The sequence below is a fragment of the Artemia franciscana genome, chromosome 7 (assembly GCF_032884065.1).
Source record: "Artemia franciscana chromosome 7, ASM3288406v1, whole genome shotgun sequence".
Lineage (NCBI taxonomy): Eukaryota > Metazoa > Arthropoda > Branchiopoda > Anostraca > Artemiidae > Artemia > Artemia franciscana.
In genome coordinates, this window is record NC_088869.1 from 38,744,154 (window position 1) to 38,765,054 (window position 20,901).

Below are 20,901 nucleotides of genomic sequence, written 5' to 3' on the forward strand. Positions count from 1 at the left end.
ATCTCGAATCGAAGAGTCTTGTATAAACAAGTAGATTTCGGCACGATTAGTACCTCCAATCACACGCTATAGTCAGAAGCATTCAAATCAGAAGACAAACAGGCAACCGAATGGCAGCTTTGGGCCAAGCCTCAAGGTAATGTAGCTCCCAAGCCAATGAATGATAGACAAGCGTTGTTGACAGAGCCTGGGCCTCACAAAATTTTGTTGTGTTCAACTTGGATCAACTGAGAGGGAATTGACTTAAACAAAAAAGATACTGAGGTGTAGGCTACTTGAAACGAGTTAGACAAGTACCTATAGCTATGTCAAGGTTTTTCCAACAGTTTGACTGCCAACTGTCACCGCCCTGGCACTATCGGCTTCAAAGTTTCATAGTTTTAGGAATCCATGACTTTTTAAACACTGAAGCCTGCTAGTGACTGGTCGCAAGTGGGAGTACTCTAAAACTTCTTGGGATAAGGTTTTTACTTTTAGCCTCACGTGCATGTCAACTTCCAAAAGATTTGAGCACTTTTGCTTCAAGTGTAGGAGGAGATTAGAAGTTATACACATTTTGGAAAATCTTACTTTCTGGTCCAATGCCCAAAGTCCCACTTTAGCATGCACTACTGAAGTAGCGTGCATGCCTCAGAAAACCACAATTCAAATATCACGTTGAGCCAGAATATTTAAAAATACAAGTTTAATGTTTGTTAATGAACAAATCTGCCAACCTATCTGGTGAAATTTCGGTGGTTGAGTGAAATTGAAAAGGTACACTTTTTGCCTCCGATCCAATGGGATTAATATCGTTATATTAGTTCAGCTCAAGCAAGGTACTTCCTTCCTGATAAAGTAGTGATTATTGGGACTGACGTTACTACATACTCGCTAGTACAGATGGGATGATTGAAGATTTCCCTCATCTAAAAGTTGTCAGAAAACTCAGAAGTGACATGTAATATAGCCTAATATTGTAGATGAGGGGGTTTTTTCTACCCTCTAGTGTAGTTTGGAGGTCAGTAGCCTTTGATGAACATTGAAAAACTTTTTGTCATAAAAGTGCAAAATTCAAAAGAGATCTATAGTATAAACAAGGCTGAAGGAAAGTACTTTTAGGCTCACAAGTTTGCTAAATCTAATTTTGTGAAGTTTTAAAGAATTTGGAAAAATGTGACTTTAATTAAAAAAAAAAATGTCATTAGACCCAACTCAAATTATTGGAATTGTGTTTTCAAACCAGTACCGTACGGATATAAGCCTTACAGTTTTCGGACAAAAAAAAGAGCCAAGAGCTCATATGGCACTTGTGACGAGGTCAGAAGAGCCAAGAGCTTGTTCCCACCAAGTTTCGTTACGACCTCTCCACTCTAAACATTTTCCGAGATTTCAGGCTTCCCCCTCCAACTCTCCCCAATGTCACCGGATCCGGTCGGAATTTAGAATAAGAGCTCTGAAACACGAAGTACTTCTAAGTATCAAATTAAGATCCTATAGCCCGTTCGTAAGTTAAAAACACCTCATTTTTTCTAATTAACCATGCTTCCACTCCCCCTCAGATATTCAAATCGGGGAAGCGACTATTTTGTAATTTAATTTGGTCTGGTCCCTAATACGCCTGTCAACTTTCAGCGATCGCTATATTGATCACGTATCTAGTTTCGAATCTTCTACTTGTAAAAATTGGGGTGGTCCAGGATTTGAACCCGAGACCTCTAGTACCCTGAGCGAGAATCATACCCCAAGACCAAAAACCACACTTAGGAAGAACAATCATTTGTTTTATCAACAAATAAACTTCGTCTCAACTATATTGTTCCCTCGCTCCCCCCCCCCGCAGATTTTTGAATCGGGGAAGAGACTATTTTTCATTTTATCTAGCCTGGTCCCTGATAACCCTGCCAACTTTCATCGTTCTAGCTTATCTGGAAGTGCCCAAACTAGCAAATCCCCCCAAATCCCCCAAAGAGAGCGGATCCGGTTATGTCAATAACGCATCTAGGACATGAGTTTATGCTTCTCACCAAGTTTCATTCCAATCTCTGCACTCTAAGTGGTTTCCAAGATTTCCTGTTTCCCACTCCAACTCCCCCCAGTATCACTGGATCCGGTTGGGATTTAAAATAAGAGCTCTGAGACACGAGATCCGTCTAAATAACAAATTTCATTAATATCTGACCACCCGTTTGTAAGTTAAAAATGCCTCATTTTCTAATTTTTCCGAATTACCCCCCCCCCCAAGAGAGCCAATCCTGTCTGGAAATCTTGGAAGCATTCTCCAAGATTTCCGGTTTCCTCCAACTCCCTCCAATGTCATCTGATCCGGTTAGGATTCGAAAAAAGAGCTCTGAGACAGGAGGTCCTTCTAAATATCAAATTTCACTAAGATACAATCACCCTTTCGTAAGCTAAAAATACCTCAATTATCCTAATTTTTCAGATTTTTCCGAATTAGCAAATTAGGTCTGCCCCCCAACTCCCCCAAAGAGAGTGAATCCGGTCCATTTATATCAATCACGTATCTAGGACTTGGGCTTATTCTTCCCACCAAGTATCTTCACGATCTCTCCACTCTAAGCTTTTTCCATGATTTTGGGTTTCCTCTTCCAACTCCCCCCAATGTCACCTGATGGGATCAGGTTTTGAAAAAGATGTCCGAGACACGATAATCCTTCTAAATATCAAGTTTCATTAAGATCCGATAACCCGTTCGAAAGTTAAAAATACCTCATTTTTTCAATTTTTCCGAATTAACTCCTTCCCCCAACTCCCCCAAAGAGAGCAGATCCGTTCCGGTTACGTCAATCACGTATCTAGGACTTGTGCTTATTTTTCCTACCAAGTCTCATCCCAATCTCTCCACTCTAAGCGATTTCCAAGACTTCAGGTTTTCCCCTCCTACTCCGCCCAAAGTCACTGGATCTGGTCTGAATTTAGAATAAGAGCTTTGAGACACGAGTTACTTCTAAGTAACTCGGTTCTTTCGAACCTTTCAAACCTTTCGGTTCTTCCTGCTCTAGGAGAAAACTTGCCCTAGACCTAACTTTCAAACTGAAAAGTTTCAAAGTTTTAAACCTGAAGTTTCAAGCTGACAAGAAACAAGAGTTGTTTGTCTTACCTAAAGACCGTACCCCAATATAATTCTCGTGGACCGCGAAAGCTTTAGACCATTTTTGTCCAGGAAACGAATATCTGAAAGCTGATGCTGATCACGAAATAAGTGTTTGTAGGTATATTTGTTTAGAGGTGGTCTGTGTCGCTAAACTACTTTTTGTGGATTAGAGCCCCTTTAGTCATATTTCTATTTCTATATAATATTTATATATTTATATATATATATATATATATATATATATATATATATTTATATATATATATATATGTTTCTATATTCTATATTATATTCTATATTGTATATTTCTATATTCTATATGTTATTTTCTGTTTACTTTAAGTTTGATTTAGTTATACATTTCCATCTATGCTTGTTTAGGATTTATTTATTCATTCATAGCAATCTTTATGTTTGATTAATTATTTATTTTAGTCTCTGTTTGTTTTGGATTTCCATTGTTCCTTCGGAATAATTGTTGTTCATTTTAACTTTTAATTAATACATGATTTTATATTTGTTCCCTTTATGTTTCAATATGACCCTTTACGAATCCTTTACACACTTCCTATAATACCTTTTTTTTAAATAAGTGAAACCAAAATAATTGTTCATATAATTCTTTGTTAGATCAGGCGGAACCCTCATTAGAAAACATATCTTTGTATATCCTCGCATTATTTCTATTTTTATTTTAGCAATAAATTTGAACCAGTTTACAAAATATAAATGCAAAGAGCAAAGAAATTCTGAAATAGTTAATGCCAAGCTTGAGCGTTCTATTCATTTTATTTTACTATTCATTCTTATCCACTGAAAGAGGCCCTTAATCCAAAGCTGCTTCATATTGGGAGCTAGAGTTTTCGAAAATTTAGTTTAGCTTGTGGACCTTTAAAAATACAAAATGTGATGGTCCAAACCTGTGATGGTCCGGTTAATATGATCAGCTTTCTTGGTATTTCTATGGAATTACCCGTTGTTGAAAATGAATGACACTGGCTTTCTTATAATATAGAAGTATAAGTTTTCTCCCTGAAAGTTTTTCGCAAGTAGGCTGCCTTCTTACTAAATTCTCATGCATATTGATCCTCTAACTATTTTAAAACATTTAGGGAAAATAAGGATGTACCAGAAGGCCTAGTTATATCAAATTCTCGGCTACTCAAGAACTCAAATTACCTGGACCCAAAAAAGGAAACAAAGATATTTATTCACGGATATGTTGACAGCCCTAACAAGCCATTATTTTTGGCTATCAAAGATGGTAAGATGCACCAATTATTGAAATTTTAAACTAAGTTATTCCCATGCTTCTTATTCTTCAAATATCACAGTCTAGTCAAAGTCAAGGCCAAACTAAGGGAGAAGAACAAAGACAGATAAATACAAACTTTTCAGCTAAGAAGACCTAGAAACAACTTCTATCTAGGGGTTTAAATTCAGAAAAATCTAAAGAGGGAAGAAGATATATTTTTTTAGAACCTAGGGGGGGGGGACAAATCTTTCATTTTCATCTTTTTTCAATGGAAATACCTAAAATGTGGCATTTTTCAATTGTGTTACCTGTCCAATTTTCGATTCTAGTTTCCCACTGTTAACGTCACTGCTTTTACCTAATTGAGCCCTCCCTCTCTAAACAGTTTGGTGTTTAGTTTCATTTATGCTTGGAAAAGTTAGTGATAAAAAGAGTGAGTACATTGACTGGTCTAGTAGCCCACTAAACGTATATGGAAAAGATTTTAACCACAATTTGCCATTCAGTTTGTTGACAAAAATTGGGTATTGTAAATTATTTGTAATCATAATCTTACGTCTAGTAATTTAACTGCGGACATTTGACAAAGACTAAGTTTTGTACATGTCTCTATATCCCTCCCTCTTCCCTAGTGTTTTTGTAACTATGCAACAAATGAAATTGAATGGACATAACTGAAATTGAATCAGAATATTGATGACTCGAAGTATTATTTAAAGTTGGCTCTAGAAAGCCCTCAGATTCTTTTTAGTTTTCTCACTAGCGAAAACTAATTCCAACAAAAAAGGACACCTAAAAAACGAGTGTAATTTACCAAATTTTAAAGTTACAGAATCTGTGGTAATTGTACTTGAAACCCTAGGACAGTGTTTTAGGCCCTTTCTGACTGTTTATCTTCTTATAGCTTACCTTCGAGCGGGAGATTACAACGTGATCCTCGTCGATTGGTCTATCAATGCTGGTGTAATCAATTACTTAAGAGCAGCAATAAAGTCAAAGCTAGTTGGACAGCTAGTGGGGCGTTTCGTTGATCTCACCAAACTGCAAAAAGTCCACATTATTGGTCATAGCCTGGGGGCTCATGCTGCAGGATTTGCCGGAAAAACTTCGAAGCGGACTATTAATAGAATTACTGGTAAAATTTTGAAAATCACTTTCTTATGTAACCACTCATTTCAGATCCCTCATTGTCAACTTTATTATCTTTTTGCAAACCCTTATAGGTGTTTTTCCCGTGCGAAAGTTTTGTTTATTTTACTAATACTACTACTACTGCTAACAACTCACCACAGAAACAAGCCACCTGAGGCCAACAAAGCTATGCAAACTCCTCCTACATTCCAGGAAGCCCCCCAGGAAATGTCAATATCCCTTAAATCTTTCTTTATGACTTTCTCCCACCCCAACACAGCTACATACGCTCCTCCTACATCTCAATCTATTCAAAACCTCCTTATTTATATCCTCTGAAGAAGTCCCCATTTCCTTTAAATCTTTTTTTATGTAATCCTCCTTCCCCAAACGAGGACGATCTGCTTTCCATTTAACCCTAGACGGTTCGCCGAAAAGAATAATCTTCAAAACCAGTCATCCTTCTGCCACAGAACGTGCCCAAACCTTCTCAACCTTTCGTTCATTATAGCCCTAGACAGCGGGATTAAACCACACTTTTAGACCAGCCAACTGTTTGAAATACGATCTGTCAGCCGCGTACCCAGAACAATCCGTACGCAATTTCTCTGGAAAACATCTAGTAAATATTCATCCGCTTTTCGGAGTGCCCATGGTTCAGAGCCATATTTGGCCACTGTCATCACTGTACTATTCTACTTTTAACATATTCACTGCTCCCACCGTCATTACTAATAATAATACCAAGGTAAGAGAAGCTGCCCACCTGATCAATCTTTTCGTTGCCCAATGTCACCTTTTCATCTTCACTTATTCCTAGCCTTAGTGATTTAGTTTTCTTAACATTAATTTTCAAAACTATTTTAGCCCCCTGGACACGCGAAACCTCTATAAATTCATTGATTTTACTCACATTTTCATCTAGGATGCTTAAATCATCAGCATATTCTAATTCCGGGAGAGTTTTTCCTCCCTATTTGACTCCGTGGTCTCCCTATTTGATTTTGTGGTCTCCCATTGCCTTTCCTGTGCTCCTTAAGACAAAATCCATCAAAATGATCCATATAAAGGGGGATAGAACACATCCCTGCTTAACTCCTGATTTAATGCAAAAGCAGCTGCTGAACTGGTTTCCTACCTCAACTGCAGCAATATGACTCTCATACACAGCAATAATCATTTTAGTGTACTTTTCTGGTATACCAAATAAGGATAAGCCCTTTGCTAAAGCTCTTTTATCAGCTGAATCGAACGCTTGCTCATAATCTAGAAAACTGAAGACCAAAGGTGTTTGACAACTAAGGTACTACTCAATTATTAACCTAAGAGTAAAAATTCGGTCAACACATCCTCTACCTTCTCTAAAACAGCACTGTTCTTCTCTTAAAACTTTGTCAACAGCATCTCTCAGTCTAAAAAATATCAGATTACTAAGGAATTTGCTACCTACTGAGACTAGACTAATGCATCGATAATTACGACACTCACTCTTATCACCTTTCTTATACAGTGGTTTAATTAAAGTTTTCCGAAATCTTTAGGTACTTCCCCCTTTCAAGAACCATACTCATAATCTTCAGTAACTTATTTCTGTAGCACTTCAGTAAAACTTCAATAGCTTATAACTCATTTTTTTAGCGTCGTAACATTCCAAGTTCCAAGTTTCATGTTCTTCAAATCATTGAAATTATTTTAGCCCCAGGAAAAGCAATGATCTTGGATACCAGTGCAGAACGGATATTAACATACCGTCTCAAGTCTACACTGAAGCGCTTAAGCAGGAACCTCCAACATGAATAGTGGCTTTGTGCAGTCTTGGGCACATCTTGGTCACAACATGGTTTTTAGGACTCGGCGATGCTCTTCTATCAACAAGAGTCAAAATCCTGAATAGACAGTCTTAAGCCTATTACCTCTGACTCGTTATATATTCATGCCTAAAAATATTATGCTACTTTGGGGAGGCAGCCCATACTAGATAAATTAGCTAGGAAGAGGTTTTTCACCCCAAAAACGTCCGTCAAATAGCCCAGAAGGATCATCCATTGATCAGAATCCTGTGCGAAATCTGTGGTTTACTAGGCTATAATTTCCTCTTGGAGTGCGACTCCTCAAGTGGGAATAGAGCTGACTGCAAGGTCTCTAGTCTTTTAAGTACCCCGAAAGGGTCGAGGTAGCCCTTTGCAGAGGCTGTTGTCCATAGATCTGGATCTTACGCCCTGCATCAGTTGTCATCCTATAGAGGTTCCTCCCACTATGGTTTTCTGCGTCTTCATGCAATTTATCCCATTACTGGGAGAAGGTTTTTAAATCATGGGACGTATGGAAACACCGGTGGGCCTGTTGAGTATACATATGAGGGGCCTTCTTCCTCCTCCAACTGTATTTATGGCCTCAGGTGAGGGTGCTCAAGTTTCTATTATGGACCACCAGGGACAATATCCCCCTTGGTCTTTGCCTCCGAAGGAGGCACCCTACTTATCTATAGGGCGTCTCCCTATCACTACCTTGGGACACGCTGAATGGCCTGGGGAGGTCCCTAAAGATTAGTAGGCTCATAAAGCTTCTTTTTTGTCATTATTTTCCCTTCAACTATTACCAAAAATGTACAGAGCCGGGTTCTAATTTAAGACAGTCCAGGGTATGCCCTAATTACTTATATATACTTACTTATATATGTAGGTACCCTACATTTGGATGTGATACATATGGTATTGTTAGTATCTTTCGCTAAATGTTACTACTATTATTATTACTGCAAACAATTCTCTGCAGCACCAAGCCGACTGAGGCCCTTACGCTCCTCCTTCATCCCATTCTGTTCAAAAACATACGTTCATTATCATGGTTTAAAATTATCGAGGACTGCCATGCTTTTAGACGAAATTTCCTCTATACTAATGATTTTAAATCACCTTTCACCCATTTTCATCAGCCAGTCTTGGTCAGATTTAAATGTAGGACTTTAGAAAGCAAAAACTTGAAACAGTAAAGTTTTATATAGTTCCAGAAATACAGCGTAGAAGCCAAGCCACCTTTCCTTTCTTTTAATTTTATAATATATTAAAAACAGTATTTTCTAAACCTCTCTATCTATCAGATAAACCATTTAGCTCAGCTGAGAGTGCATGGTATCGTCTAAAGACTTTTACTAAAGAGGAACAACATCTTTTAACAACAACCTCCCCATTTCTTCTTGAATTTACACTAAAATTTATGCTGCATTGTAATTTTTAACATTGTAAGACAAGACAAATAAATTTATAAGCAAAAACAACACTTATATCGTCTTTCAACGATCACCAGGGAAACCCATTTGGATGCATATGATCGTTGTAAATCGTAGAGCATGTTTAATTTGAAGTGTACGCATAACGCTATATTCTGGAACTAAAGCCAATCTTTGATGTCACATGCTCTACTGTTTTATGGCCTCTTTTATTGTAGAAATTCTGATATTTTACTAAAAATAAACTTACAGGCTTAGATCCTGCAGGCCCTGCTTTTCATCATACAAGAAATATGCCTGAGAAAAGGCTAGATAAAAATGATGCACAATTCACGGATGTTATTTATACAAATGCTGGCAAAGAAGATGGCCTCTACTTTGGGCTTGATTTCTCAGTTGGTCATGCAAACTTCTATGTAAATGGTGGTGGTAGTCAACCCGAGTGTAGATTTATCATCAACCTCATTGGTAAGCTGGTTAAATACAAAATTGTTATATTTGTTAAGTCTCCCTTACCCAGCATAAAATTGTTAAATAACCTAAATTTTTTAACACATCTTGCGCCTTTCTTTTAAGTTTACTATTACAAGGTGAGCTAACGAATCATTAGCCAAATTCAAACATTGAGGGCTGGCAAAAATAGTCATGCAAAATCTACTTCTTAAATTGAATTCAAATATTAAAATTTTGCCAATGTTAAAGTTACGTTGTAGAAGTAATACACGTTTGAAACTTTGGTTGATTTAGTAGAGTTAAAGGGGGGCGAGGGTTTCTAAGCCCTCTCATCCTCAAATTTTTTTTTGTAGAAATGTCCCCCTAAAGAGAGGGAATGTGGCAGGTTAAGCTCATTATTTTGAAATTGCGATCCTAATCATAGTTTCAATCCCAATCATTCTATTTTCCATGGCCGTTTTTCTACAGAAAAATAAGAAAAGAAGTAACACTCAACACATTGGCTTCTCTTTATTACATCTTCACTATACCCGCTTTTCGAACTTACAATTTGACCTACTGGACTAGCAATAAACAAAACTCTCAAAAAGGTAGTTATGATAGCAATACATTCTTCAATAGAATTAACTTTTTATAATTCATCAAATTTAAAGTTACCCATCAAAAGCTTAAAGATACCCTAGTATGTTTCAAGCTTCCATCTGCAAAAACTTAGATTTTTTTGTGAGTTTACTAGTTTTTTCCCCAGGCATTACCAAACCGAACCAATAGTTCGAGAAAGTCGGTAGACTGCTCATTTGAACGGTAATTAAAAGTTTCAGTGCCCTATTTAAGTACCCAAAGAGATTGTGCCTCAGCAAAGTGGCATTTTCTGCCGAATTGTGGTCCTAAACAACAATCCTACCCCAGAGAGGGCCATGTCACTATTGATTGAACATTCTGGGAGAGGAAATCGATCTAAAACTATCGAAGAACTATATTTTTAGCTTCCCAGTTTCAGACCCGCCGCACGGTGGCATATTCGTGCCTAAATAGCCGCATACTTCAAAATAAACTATTAATATAAGTATTTACTTTAAAGCTTCATTTATCAAAGTTGATGTTTGGTAAGATTATATATAGTAGGAAGAGTGTATAATCGTGCATCATTATTATTTATGAGAGCTTGTAAGTTATATATCTTTTTTTTTGGAGGGGGGTGCCTCATTCCTCGAAGAGTGCGTTTTTACGCCCTGATCTCTAACGGTCCCTGAGCTCTGATATAAATATAGAAGACGGCTTGGAGAGGCCAGGAGGTACAAATTACTCTCTAATCTTTATTTATTCTGATTAGGCCTAAACATGGGCGATACAGGGTGATAGCTTCCTTTTCTTGCAGAAAATCTTCATCTACACAACATAAAAGGTTGCACTTACATACCTACCGGCACAAAGGTGGAGAGGTGGGCGCTGAGGGGTATTCAGTGCCACCAGGGAATTTTATGATTCGGGGGAAGGAGGACGGGTAAGTGCTACTAGGAGCTTCTTTTGCCGTGATTTAAGGGATGATATATCTCATTTTCCAATTTATATTTAAGTTTAATAGTGTATTAATTCCGGGGGCTAAGCCTCCTGTTGGCCTCCACTGAAATATCCTTACAAAAGTAATTTGGTCACACGATTCACCTTGAATACCGTTCAATAGATGAGCCTGAAATTAATTTTGATGATTAAGAGCCTTCCCTCTCCTAACATATGTTTAGAAGGGTGAAGTTTTTCGGGGATTCTGATGATTTTAAAAGCATTGTTTTGAGGATATTAAAAGTAAATATAAAAGAAACGGGGTCTGGAAAAGGGATTTTTAACCCTTCTTTACATTTAAGACAGCTCTGGATTAAGCAGCTCTGAGCAAAAAAAAATGTAAGTAAAGGGTGGTTCTTGTCAATAGAAACCAAAACTCTACCTACCATTAAAAAAAATTCAACTGAAAGTAAGGAGCAACATTAAAATATATGACGAACATCAATTATTCCGTATATAAGGTGGGCTACCTCGTCCTCAATCCCTTATTCTTCACGCTACAGTTTTTTTGTAGTTGCAAAAATGCTTCTTATTCTAATCGCCCTAGCTTTTCAGGAGTAGTTCTTAAACAGCTGAGCAAAAAGCAAACTTTAAAGTAAGGAGTGATGTGTTGAGGAGGGGCGGCCACCCTTATATATGGACTAATTTCAATTCGTTTTAAGTTTTTATGTTCCACTTTACTTTCATCTGAGAAAAATGGCTTGTTTTCTATTTAATTTCCAATCATTTATCAAATAATACCGGGAAACCCACAATTCCCTGCGGAAAAATTCCATCCATGCAAAAAAAATTCCCCCAGGGAATTTTTTTTGGATAATTCCACCTGAAAAATTCTCCTTAGCATACTTTCATTTAAAGAGATTTTTTTCATTTAATTTCTGATCTTTTCAAATCATACCGACAATTTTCCCATTTTGATTTTTTTTTCCTCGATATCTTTTCTTCCCAATGGAAAATATCTTCCGTCGTAATTTTCCCCATAGAGAATTTCTCCCGCGGAAAACTCTCCCATGGAGGATTTCTCCCCCGCAAAAACCTCCTGTGAAAAAATCGCCCTCACAGCTCCAACTCCACTGATAGTTTTCCCCAAAACATCCCCCAGAACATATCGACGTATAAATTGAGTTGTCAAAGTGAAAGTAAGACAAATAAAAAGAATCTTGTACAGGAGATTCTGACAAATTTCTCCCGTGTAAAATATACAGTGGAAATCTCAAACCCGGACACTTCTCTCCCCACAGAAAATCTCCCTATGGAAAATCTTCTCGTACCCCGCTAAAATGTTTGTATACTTCCCAATAACAAATACTATATATAAATAATGGGCAAATTTCATTATTATTCCCAGGGGCTGTTTGGGGTCATGCCACCCCAAAAGCAATAGTTAATTGATCTTTCAACTATGCTGAAAAAAAATGCCTATCTCAAAATTTTGATCGGACGACTGTGGGGAAAAACGGGTGTAATAGGGGGGGGGGGGGGGTTCATTGCCCTCCGATGCTTTGGTCACTTGAAAAGAGCACAAGAGATTTTATTTTCGTTCGAACGAGTCCTCTCGCAATTTTCTTGGACCAGTGATTGGATACAATCACCCCGAGGAATTAGGAAAAAAATACGCATCCTTGATCATTCTTCTGGCAAAAAAAAATCTCATTTTTCAGATGGGAGTTTGAAACCTCTGCAGTAGGATTGTCTTATATGCCGAATCTGATAATGTGGTTTTCAATAAAATTCCCTGAATTTTTCAGGATGTTTCCTCCTTTTTCAAAAGTCAGGCAAATTTTCTGGCTCGTAGCTTCTAATGACTAATATTAACGTAAGGAATTTCGTATATTTGGAATCAAAAGAATAAGCCGATTATTTTGATGCATCTACTGGTATCAAAATTCCGTTTGATAATAATTCGTATGATTTTAATAATAAGAGACAAAATTGATGGTGCCAAGATTGATTTTGATAATATCAGATAATACCAGAAAATATTTTGTTAATATCAGGTAAGATTTTGATAATACCATGTTTGATTTTATTAGTAGCTTGGAAAAATAAGATAGCGCCAAAAAGGATTCTCATAATATCTGACAAGACTTTGATAATGCAAAAATAGATTTGTTTTTATATCTAGCAAGATTCTATAAAGATCATGTAAGACTGACACTGCAATGCAAGATGTTCGATAATATCAGACAAGTTTTGATTACATTTAGCAAGATTTTGATGATCTTGATAATAAAGACACGATTTTGATAGTACTATGTTAAATTTGTTAATAGTGTTCATTACAAAACCAAGTTGAAAAGGGGCCTTATTTGGGTGAATTAGCATCTAGAGTCCTTCTGTTAGAAAGTATGAATAGAAGAAGGAATATTATTATATGGAACATTAAAAGTGAATCTAAATTAAGAGCCAAAGACCATGTTGATACCTTAATTTTCCACCTTGGAATTAATGTCTGATTGGAGCTACTTGAGTTTTCAGATCGATTTATCAAAATCCAGCTTCAGGATGATAAGGATAGATTCTGTATACTTCAGGGTAACAAGAAATTATGTGAAAACCTGTTCGGAAGAGGAGCCGGGCGTGAATCCCCTTATATCTATATGAAAGATGATGTGACAAAAGTAGTTTGTAACATTCGCAATTCTCTTAGAATTAAACAAAAAGAATTTAGAGTAAAAAGAATTAGTACTTGGATCTCTCCAATGGTCCCACTTGTATTATACTCAATTGATATGAACAAAAAGTAAAGCTGTAGTGGCATAAACTCTTGTAAGTGAGATACATGTTTGAGAAACAGATTGAAATAGTCGCTTAGTGTTTTTGTAGTGGATTTATAGTTTAAGATGAGTGTTTGTGATTTGTTTATTTGATTTATGACTTTAGTTGGCTTATGATCTAGCTCATGTATTCATGTTGTAATTGTGCTCGCCTTCATATGATGATACGAATAATGGCTGAAATAAATAAGAAGGCAAGAAGAGATTATATTCATCTTTTTTTCCTTTTCTTTTTTGTTGTTGTAGTTTTTCTTATTTCTATTTTATTTTTAATTGTTCTTATTTTCGAAATATTCGTCTTTTTTCTCTTCCTTTTTACTTTTCTTTCCTCTTTTTGTATTTACAGTAGCTCACTGAGATGGGATGCGGTATTATTATTATTATTGAATTTGGATTATGGCTGATTTGAATATTTTACAAATCCCTGCTGGTAGGTTGGAGGAACTGGAAAAATATCCTCTTGATATAAATAAATATTTTCATAAATTTTCGTCACAAGATCAAGATTTGTCAGTTCCTTATATTGCACCTAAAAATAAATATTTATGTATTCATGATCTTCCACCTTTAAATAATCATATAAAACGAATTTCATTTTGGAGTTGTTGAGGACTAAATAGCAGCCTAAATTTTTTGCATGATTTTTTTTATAGCATCTTAAACAGATGTGTTAAGAATTTGTGAAGCAATTCTTTATGAAAATAATACATTCAACATTATGAAGATTATGGATTTTTCGGTGTTAGTCGCAAACAAATTAGTAGGGGAGGAGTAGGTATTTTTCTACTTCTTCATTTTATGTAATGGGAGATTTTAATGATGATTTAATGCGTCATAATGCTTTGACATCTAATAAGGGATTGGCATTTTTGAACATTTCATTTTTGCATGGTTTGTCACCTACTTGCTTACTACCGTCAAGAATTTGCGATAACCATGCAAATCTTATTGATAACATTTTCACATCGAAAAAATGCTTTGATACCCATATTATTTTAAATGATACGTCTGGAGCGTGAAAAGAGAACAAATATAAGTTATGAGAGGTTAATTAACCAGAAAAAAATAGATGAGATGAAAATAAAAAAATAAGAGATATAGATTAGAGTGATCTGTTAAATATTGAAAACCCGAATCAGCCAATATTTTATTTTATAGCAAGTTTAACCAAATATTTGGGCGAGTATGTCCTTTGGTATTAAGAAAAGGTCAGGATTTACATCGTAAGCCATGGGTTACTCAAAGCTTGTTAAATAGTATAAAAGAAAAAAATAGATTATATCAAACAGTTCGTGGTAACAAACTGTAGTAAGGAGCGACCCGGCTCAATAGTAACCAAAACTCTAAAAAACGGAATTTTGATACTGATAGTTACATCAAAAAAATTACATTTCAATGCTGATTTTAAATATATAACTTTCATCAAGATTAGTTTTACCTATCAAAAGTTACGAGCCTGAGAAAATTTGCCTCATTTTGGAAAATAGGGGAAAACATCCCTTAAAAGTCATACAATCTTAACGAAAATCACACCATCAGATTCAGCGCATCAGAGAACCTTGTTGTAGAAGTTTCAAACTCTTATCTACAAAAATGTGGAATTTTGCATTCTTTGCCAGAAGACAAATCACGGATGCGTGTTTATTTGTTTGTTGTTTTTTTTTGTTCTTTTTCCCAGGGGTGATCGTATCAACCCAGTGGTCCTAAAATGTCGCGAGAGGGCTCATTCTAACGGAAATTAAAAGTTCTAGTGCCCTTTTTAAGTGACCAAAAATTGGAGGGCACCCAGGCCCCCTCCCACGCTCATTTTTTCCCCAAAGTCACCAGATCAAAACTCTGAGAGCCATCTTATTCACCATAGTTGAAATACCTAATAACTATGTCTTTGGGAACGAATTACTACCCCGCAGTCCCCGTGGAAGGGGTTGCAAGTTACAACCTTTGACCTGTGTTTACATATAGTAATGGTTACTGGGAAGTGTACGGACGTTTTCAAGGGTATTTTTTTGGTTTGAGAGGGAGAGTTGAGGTGGGGGGGAAGTTACGTGGGAGGATCTTTCCGATGGAAAAACCTCTCATGGGGGAAGAGACTTTCAATGAAGTGGGCAAAGGATTTTTTAGCGTTATTAAAAAAAACAATGAAAAAATAAATATGAGAAGTTTTTTCTACTGAAAGTGAGGAGCAGCATTAAAACTTAAAACGAGCAGAAATTATTGCGCATATGAGGGGTTTACCTCCTCGTAATACTTCGCTCTTTACGCTAAAGTATTTTTAGTAATTTCAACTATTTATTCTACGGCCTTTGTGATTCAAGGGTCATTCTTAAGGAATTGGGACAGAATTTAAGCTTTAGTTTAAAGAGCGAGGTATCGACGAGGGGTGAACTCCCTCATATATATCTATATATATATAAATAAGTTGTCTGTGGATCTGTGGATCGTGGATCAGGTGACGTCATGTTTCGACTGACGTCATGAAATTAGTTGCCATCATTTTTGCTTTGAAGGTGACGTCATTCAAGTTATATAAGACATATGTTCGCGTAGAATTCTATTAATGTTTAAGTTTACAATGACTGATGAAGATGCTCAAAGAGTCTATGCCAAAAAACTTGCTGCTGATAGAGAAAGTCAGAAAAGAAAGCGTGCCGAGGAATCAAAAGAACAGCAAGGAAACAGGCTTGAGGCTAAAGAACGCAAAACCGCGCGGTTAGATGAAGATCCACCTGGACAGCGAGAGTCAAAACATATTAAAACTGAAAATGATAGCGATGATGATTGGGTTTGGGATTTTGACTTGGATAAGGTCATCAATGACTACCAGATTTTAGTTAAAAAAACAAAGGTTCGGCGATATGTATTTCATAGTGAAGCTGAAAAATAAAGAAGAAAAAGAAAACTGAAAAAAGAAAAAAGAGAAATTACAGACTGGGATACCGGGACACAAATGACGACCGGGACACAGGGAATATAAATGGAGACCAGGACACAGGTATTTAAGAATATCGTTCAAAGACAAATTTTTAATTGTAAGAAGACCGTTGAAAGAGAAATTTCTAATTGTAAAATGACTGAAAAACCTACAATGGCAACGGTACCACCATCGAAGTAGATAACCAGTGGGTTTACGGCCAACCTACCATCTTCAAAGATACCACGATAGGAAGACTCTACACCGTTCACCCCAATCAACATGAATGCTTCTTTCTACGCCTGCTTTTGGTGAATGTACCCGGTCCGACATCCTTTGAGTATTTGAGAACTGTAAACGGTACTATACATGACACTTACCGTAGTGCATGCCAAGCTCTGAATTTATTGGAGAATGACCAACACTGGGATAACTGCATCAATGACGCGTGCGAAACGTCAACCCCAAGTCAAATTCGTACACTTGCTCTCCATCAGCTCCTACAGAGTTATGGGAAAAATATAAGTCAAAAATGTCCGAAGATATACTGCATCAAAAACAGTTAGAGACGTCAGAAATGACTTTTGATTTTACATCAGAAATTTATAACAACACTTTAGTTATTATAGAAGATTTGTGCGTACGTATGGCAAACAAACCTCTTCAGGATTTGGGAATGCCTTCACCTAACCGTATCGCTGCTGTTTCGACATGTGTAGAATTGGATCGTGAACAAAGTTACAGTACGAGTGATCTATTGTCGTATGTACAAAATAACATTTACAAGTTAACGTCGGAACAAAAAGACATTTATGATACGATAGACTCAATTTCAGGACGTATACAACTACCTGCTGATTTCCGTAGTTTAGTGACGTCCAAAAATGAATTGATTGAAAAAGTATTTCCGAATATTCTAAAAAATTATAAAAATAATAAATGGCTAAGTGAAAGAGCGATTCTCGCACCCAAAAATATAGACGTCCACGAAATCAACAATATTGTTTTGACCAAGATTCGAGACCAGGCAGTCCTTTGCAAGTCAGTCGACACAGTTTTGGAACCAAATGAAGCGGTTAATTATCCATCTGAATTTTTAAATTCCATATATCTTTCAGGGTTTCCACCACACGTGCTACAACTAAAAATAGGCGGGTAAGGCTGTTCTTATTCCTCGCATTCCCATGATTCCAACGGATCTGCCTTTTCAATTTAAAAGATTCCAATTCCCAATTCGATTAGCATTTGCAATCACCATTAACAAAGCTCAAGGTCAATCATTAGAAAAATGTGGTATAGATCTTAATACTGATTGTTTTTCCCATGGACAATTGTACGTTGCATGTTCGAAGGTCGGTAAACCTGACAATCTATTTATATGCAGCGACAATTGGACAGCGAAGAATGTTGTATATTCGCAAGTTTTACGCAGTTAATTTGTATTGTATCCATCTATCTATCTATCTATATAAAAACGAGTTGTGTGTATGCATGTTTGTTTGTTTGTAAAAAGAGCGTTTGCATATGACGTCATTATTAGTGCATACGGCTTTGTATATGCACAGACAATGGGAAAGCCAAGAATGTTGTATATTCGCAATTTTTACGTAGTTTAACTCCTGCAGACGAAATGAATGCTTGCCTGAAAAATTCTAATTTATGGGCACACGTAAAAATATTAAAATTAACTACAAATATGCGTGTCCGATTGCAAAACGATGATCCTGGTCAAACATTTTCAGATCAATTGCTGGTAATTGGAAACGGAAAGCTTCCAGTAGTGGGAAAGCCAAAAATGTTGTATATTCGCAATTTTTACGTAGTTTGAAACACATATATAAATCTATCTATATTCACAGGTGGGACACAGGGACACAACTACAATGGCGCGTAACTAATATGGCGCGTAACGACTTACGCGCGCGGGGGGGCTTGGGGGGGCACGAAGCACCCCACCAACTAGGTATTGGGGTGGCGCGAAGCGCCACCCCAACAGCTAGTATATATATATAAATAAGTTGTCTGTGTGTGTGTGTCGAGTGACGTCATGTTTGTGTGTCGACAGACGTCATGTTTGTCGACTGACGTCATTATAAGGATTGAGCTGTATGCGTCATGAAGTTGTTTGTCGACTGACGTCATGTTTTTCAACTGATGAAATTACATACCGGGATACGGGACACAAATGACGACCGGGACCCAGGGAATATAAATGACGACCGGGAACCTCAAAGAGAAATTACAGACTGGGACACCCGGACACAAATCGCGACCAGGACACAGGGAATATAAATGACGACCGGGACACAGGGCCACAACTACAACGGGGACGCCGGGGGCACAGGCGGGATATAAAAATGACGACCGGGACACAGGGATTGTTCGAATAGAAATTACAGACCGAGACACCGGGACACAAATGACGACCGGGACACCGGGACACAGGGAATATAAATGACGACCGGGACACAGGGACACATCATTAGAATAATGAGGTATGGATCTGAATAGGGATTGTTTTTCCCATGGACAATTATATGTTGCATGTTAAAGAGTCAGTAAATCTGACAATCTATTTATATGCACAGACAATGGGACAGCGAAGAATGTTGTATATTCGCATGTTTTACGTAGTTAAAAACACACACACACACATATATATATATATATATATATATATATATATATATATATATATATATATATATATATATATATCTCTATTCACAGGTGGGACACAGGGACACAACTAAAATGGCGCGTAACTAATATGGCGCGTAACTAATATGGCGCGTAACGACTTACGCGCGCGGGGGGGCTTGGGGGGCGCGAAGCGCCCCACCAACTAGGTGTTGGGGTACGCAATAAAAACATACGAATATAGAAGTTCGTTACGTAAGTTAATTCGTAAATTACGTATATTTTTTACTAATGAAAATATTCGTAAAAAAATTTAAAGTTCTAGTTGCCTTTTTAAGTAATCAAAAAATTGGAGGGCAACTAGGCTTCCTCCCTCTCTCCTTTTTTCTCAAAATCTTCCAATTAAAACTATGAGAAAGCCATTTAGCCAAAAAGAAAATTAATATGCAAATTTCGTTTTAATTATTTATGTGCGGAGAGCCAAGATCAAAACATACATTTATTAAAAAAACGTCCAGAAATTAAATAAAAAAAACTAAGTTTTTTTATATGAAAGTAAGGAGCGATATTAAAACTTAAAATGAACAGAAATTACTCCGTATATGAAAGCGGTTTTTCCTCCTCAACGCCCCGCTCTTTACACTAAAGTTATTTACTGTTTAATAAAGTAGAGTTAAGAGAAAGAGTCAAACTTTAGCGTAAATAGCGGGACGTTGAGGGAGGAACAACCCCTTTCATATACGGAGTAATTTCTGTTCGTTTTAAGTTTTAATGTCACTCCTTACTTTCATTTAAAAAAACTTGTTTTTTTTATTTAATAAGGTTAAGATGCAGTATGAAATTAATATTGAAAACTTAAAAAAATTTAAAAATCGGTTAACTTTAGTTCTCAGAGAGGAAGAAGGAAAATATTATTAAAAGAAACTTCGATATTGTGATTCACCGCGGAAAACATGGAAAATAATAAATGAAACAATAAATAATGTCAAAACAAGAAATATTCCATCCCACATTACAACTAATGAAAGAGTTAAAATAGCGACGAGAGAGTAATGGTAGAAGCATTTGCTAGCCATTTTAGGAAAATTGGATGTGATCTGTAGGATAAAATTTCTGCTGGAACAAATAATCATAAAAAATATATTCCAAATAAAGTAGATAAGACTATATTTATGTACCCTATCCAGTTTTTGGAATTTCAAACAGCTGTTACTAGTTTGAAAAACGGATTTTCGATAAGATGTGACGGTATGTCGTCTTGTCTGTTTGACGAATTAGCTGAAGTACTTAGTCAGCCGCTTTTGTTTATTTTTAATTCTTGCATGAAAAATCGTTTTTTTCTCAGTTTGCCTTAAAGTAACTAAGGTTTTACCTTTGTTTAAAAAATGCAATAAAGATCATCCAAGTAATTATAGGCCTATTACTATTTTATCACCTGTTTCTAAAATTTTTAAAAAAATAATAAAGAGTAGATTTACTTCATTTCTGGTAAAGAATAATTTTTTTCTCGCAAACAGTTTGGTTTCTTGTGTGGGTGGTAAACAGAGCTTTACATAATTTTTTACCAGATGCTATGGATGATATTTATTTGGCGGCAACTATATTTTTTAATATCAAAAAATAAACATGAAATGCTTTTTGATAAGTTGGAAATTCGTGAAATAGCTCTTGAGTTAGTGAGATCGTATTTATTAGAAAGAAGTTTTACAGTCCAAGTTGGTGAGGAATCATCTCATGTTTTTTCTGTAGAAAATATAGGGGTTCCACAAGGGTCTGTATTAGGGCCGTTGCTTTTTTTTTATCTATATAAATGACCTTCCAAAACGCATGCCTTCGATGATGAATTAGCCA

General features: G+C 36.4%; 1 protein-coding gene across 1 annotated transcript in view; it reads left to right on the forward strand.

Moving 5' to 3' along the window:
* The window catches only part of LOC136029687 (lipase member H-A-like), a 54,305-nt gene that overhangs the window by 9,597 nt on the left and 23,807 nt on the right, over positions 1-20,901 (forward strand). Inside the window, exons 4-6 of the mRNA XM_065708190.1 lie at positions 4,207-4,358; positions 5,254-5,484; positions 8,962-9,177. Coding sequence (XP_065564262.1) covers positions 4,207-4,358; positions 5,254-5,484; positions 8,962-9,177 — 599 coding nt within the window. The remainder of the gene's footprint in view (positions 1-4,206; positions 4,359-5,253; positions 5,485-8,961; positions 9,178-20,901) is intronic.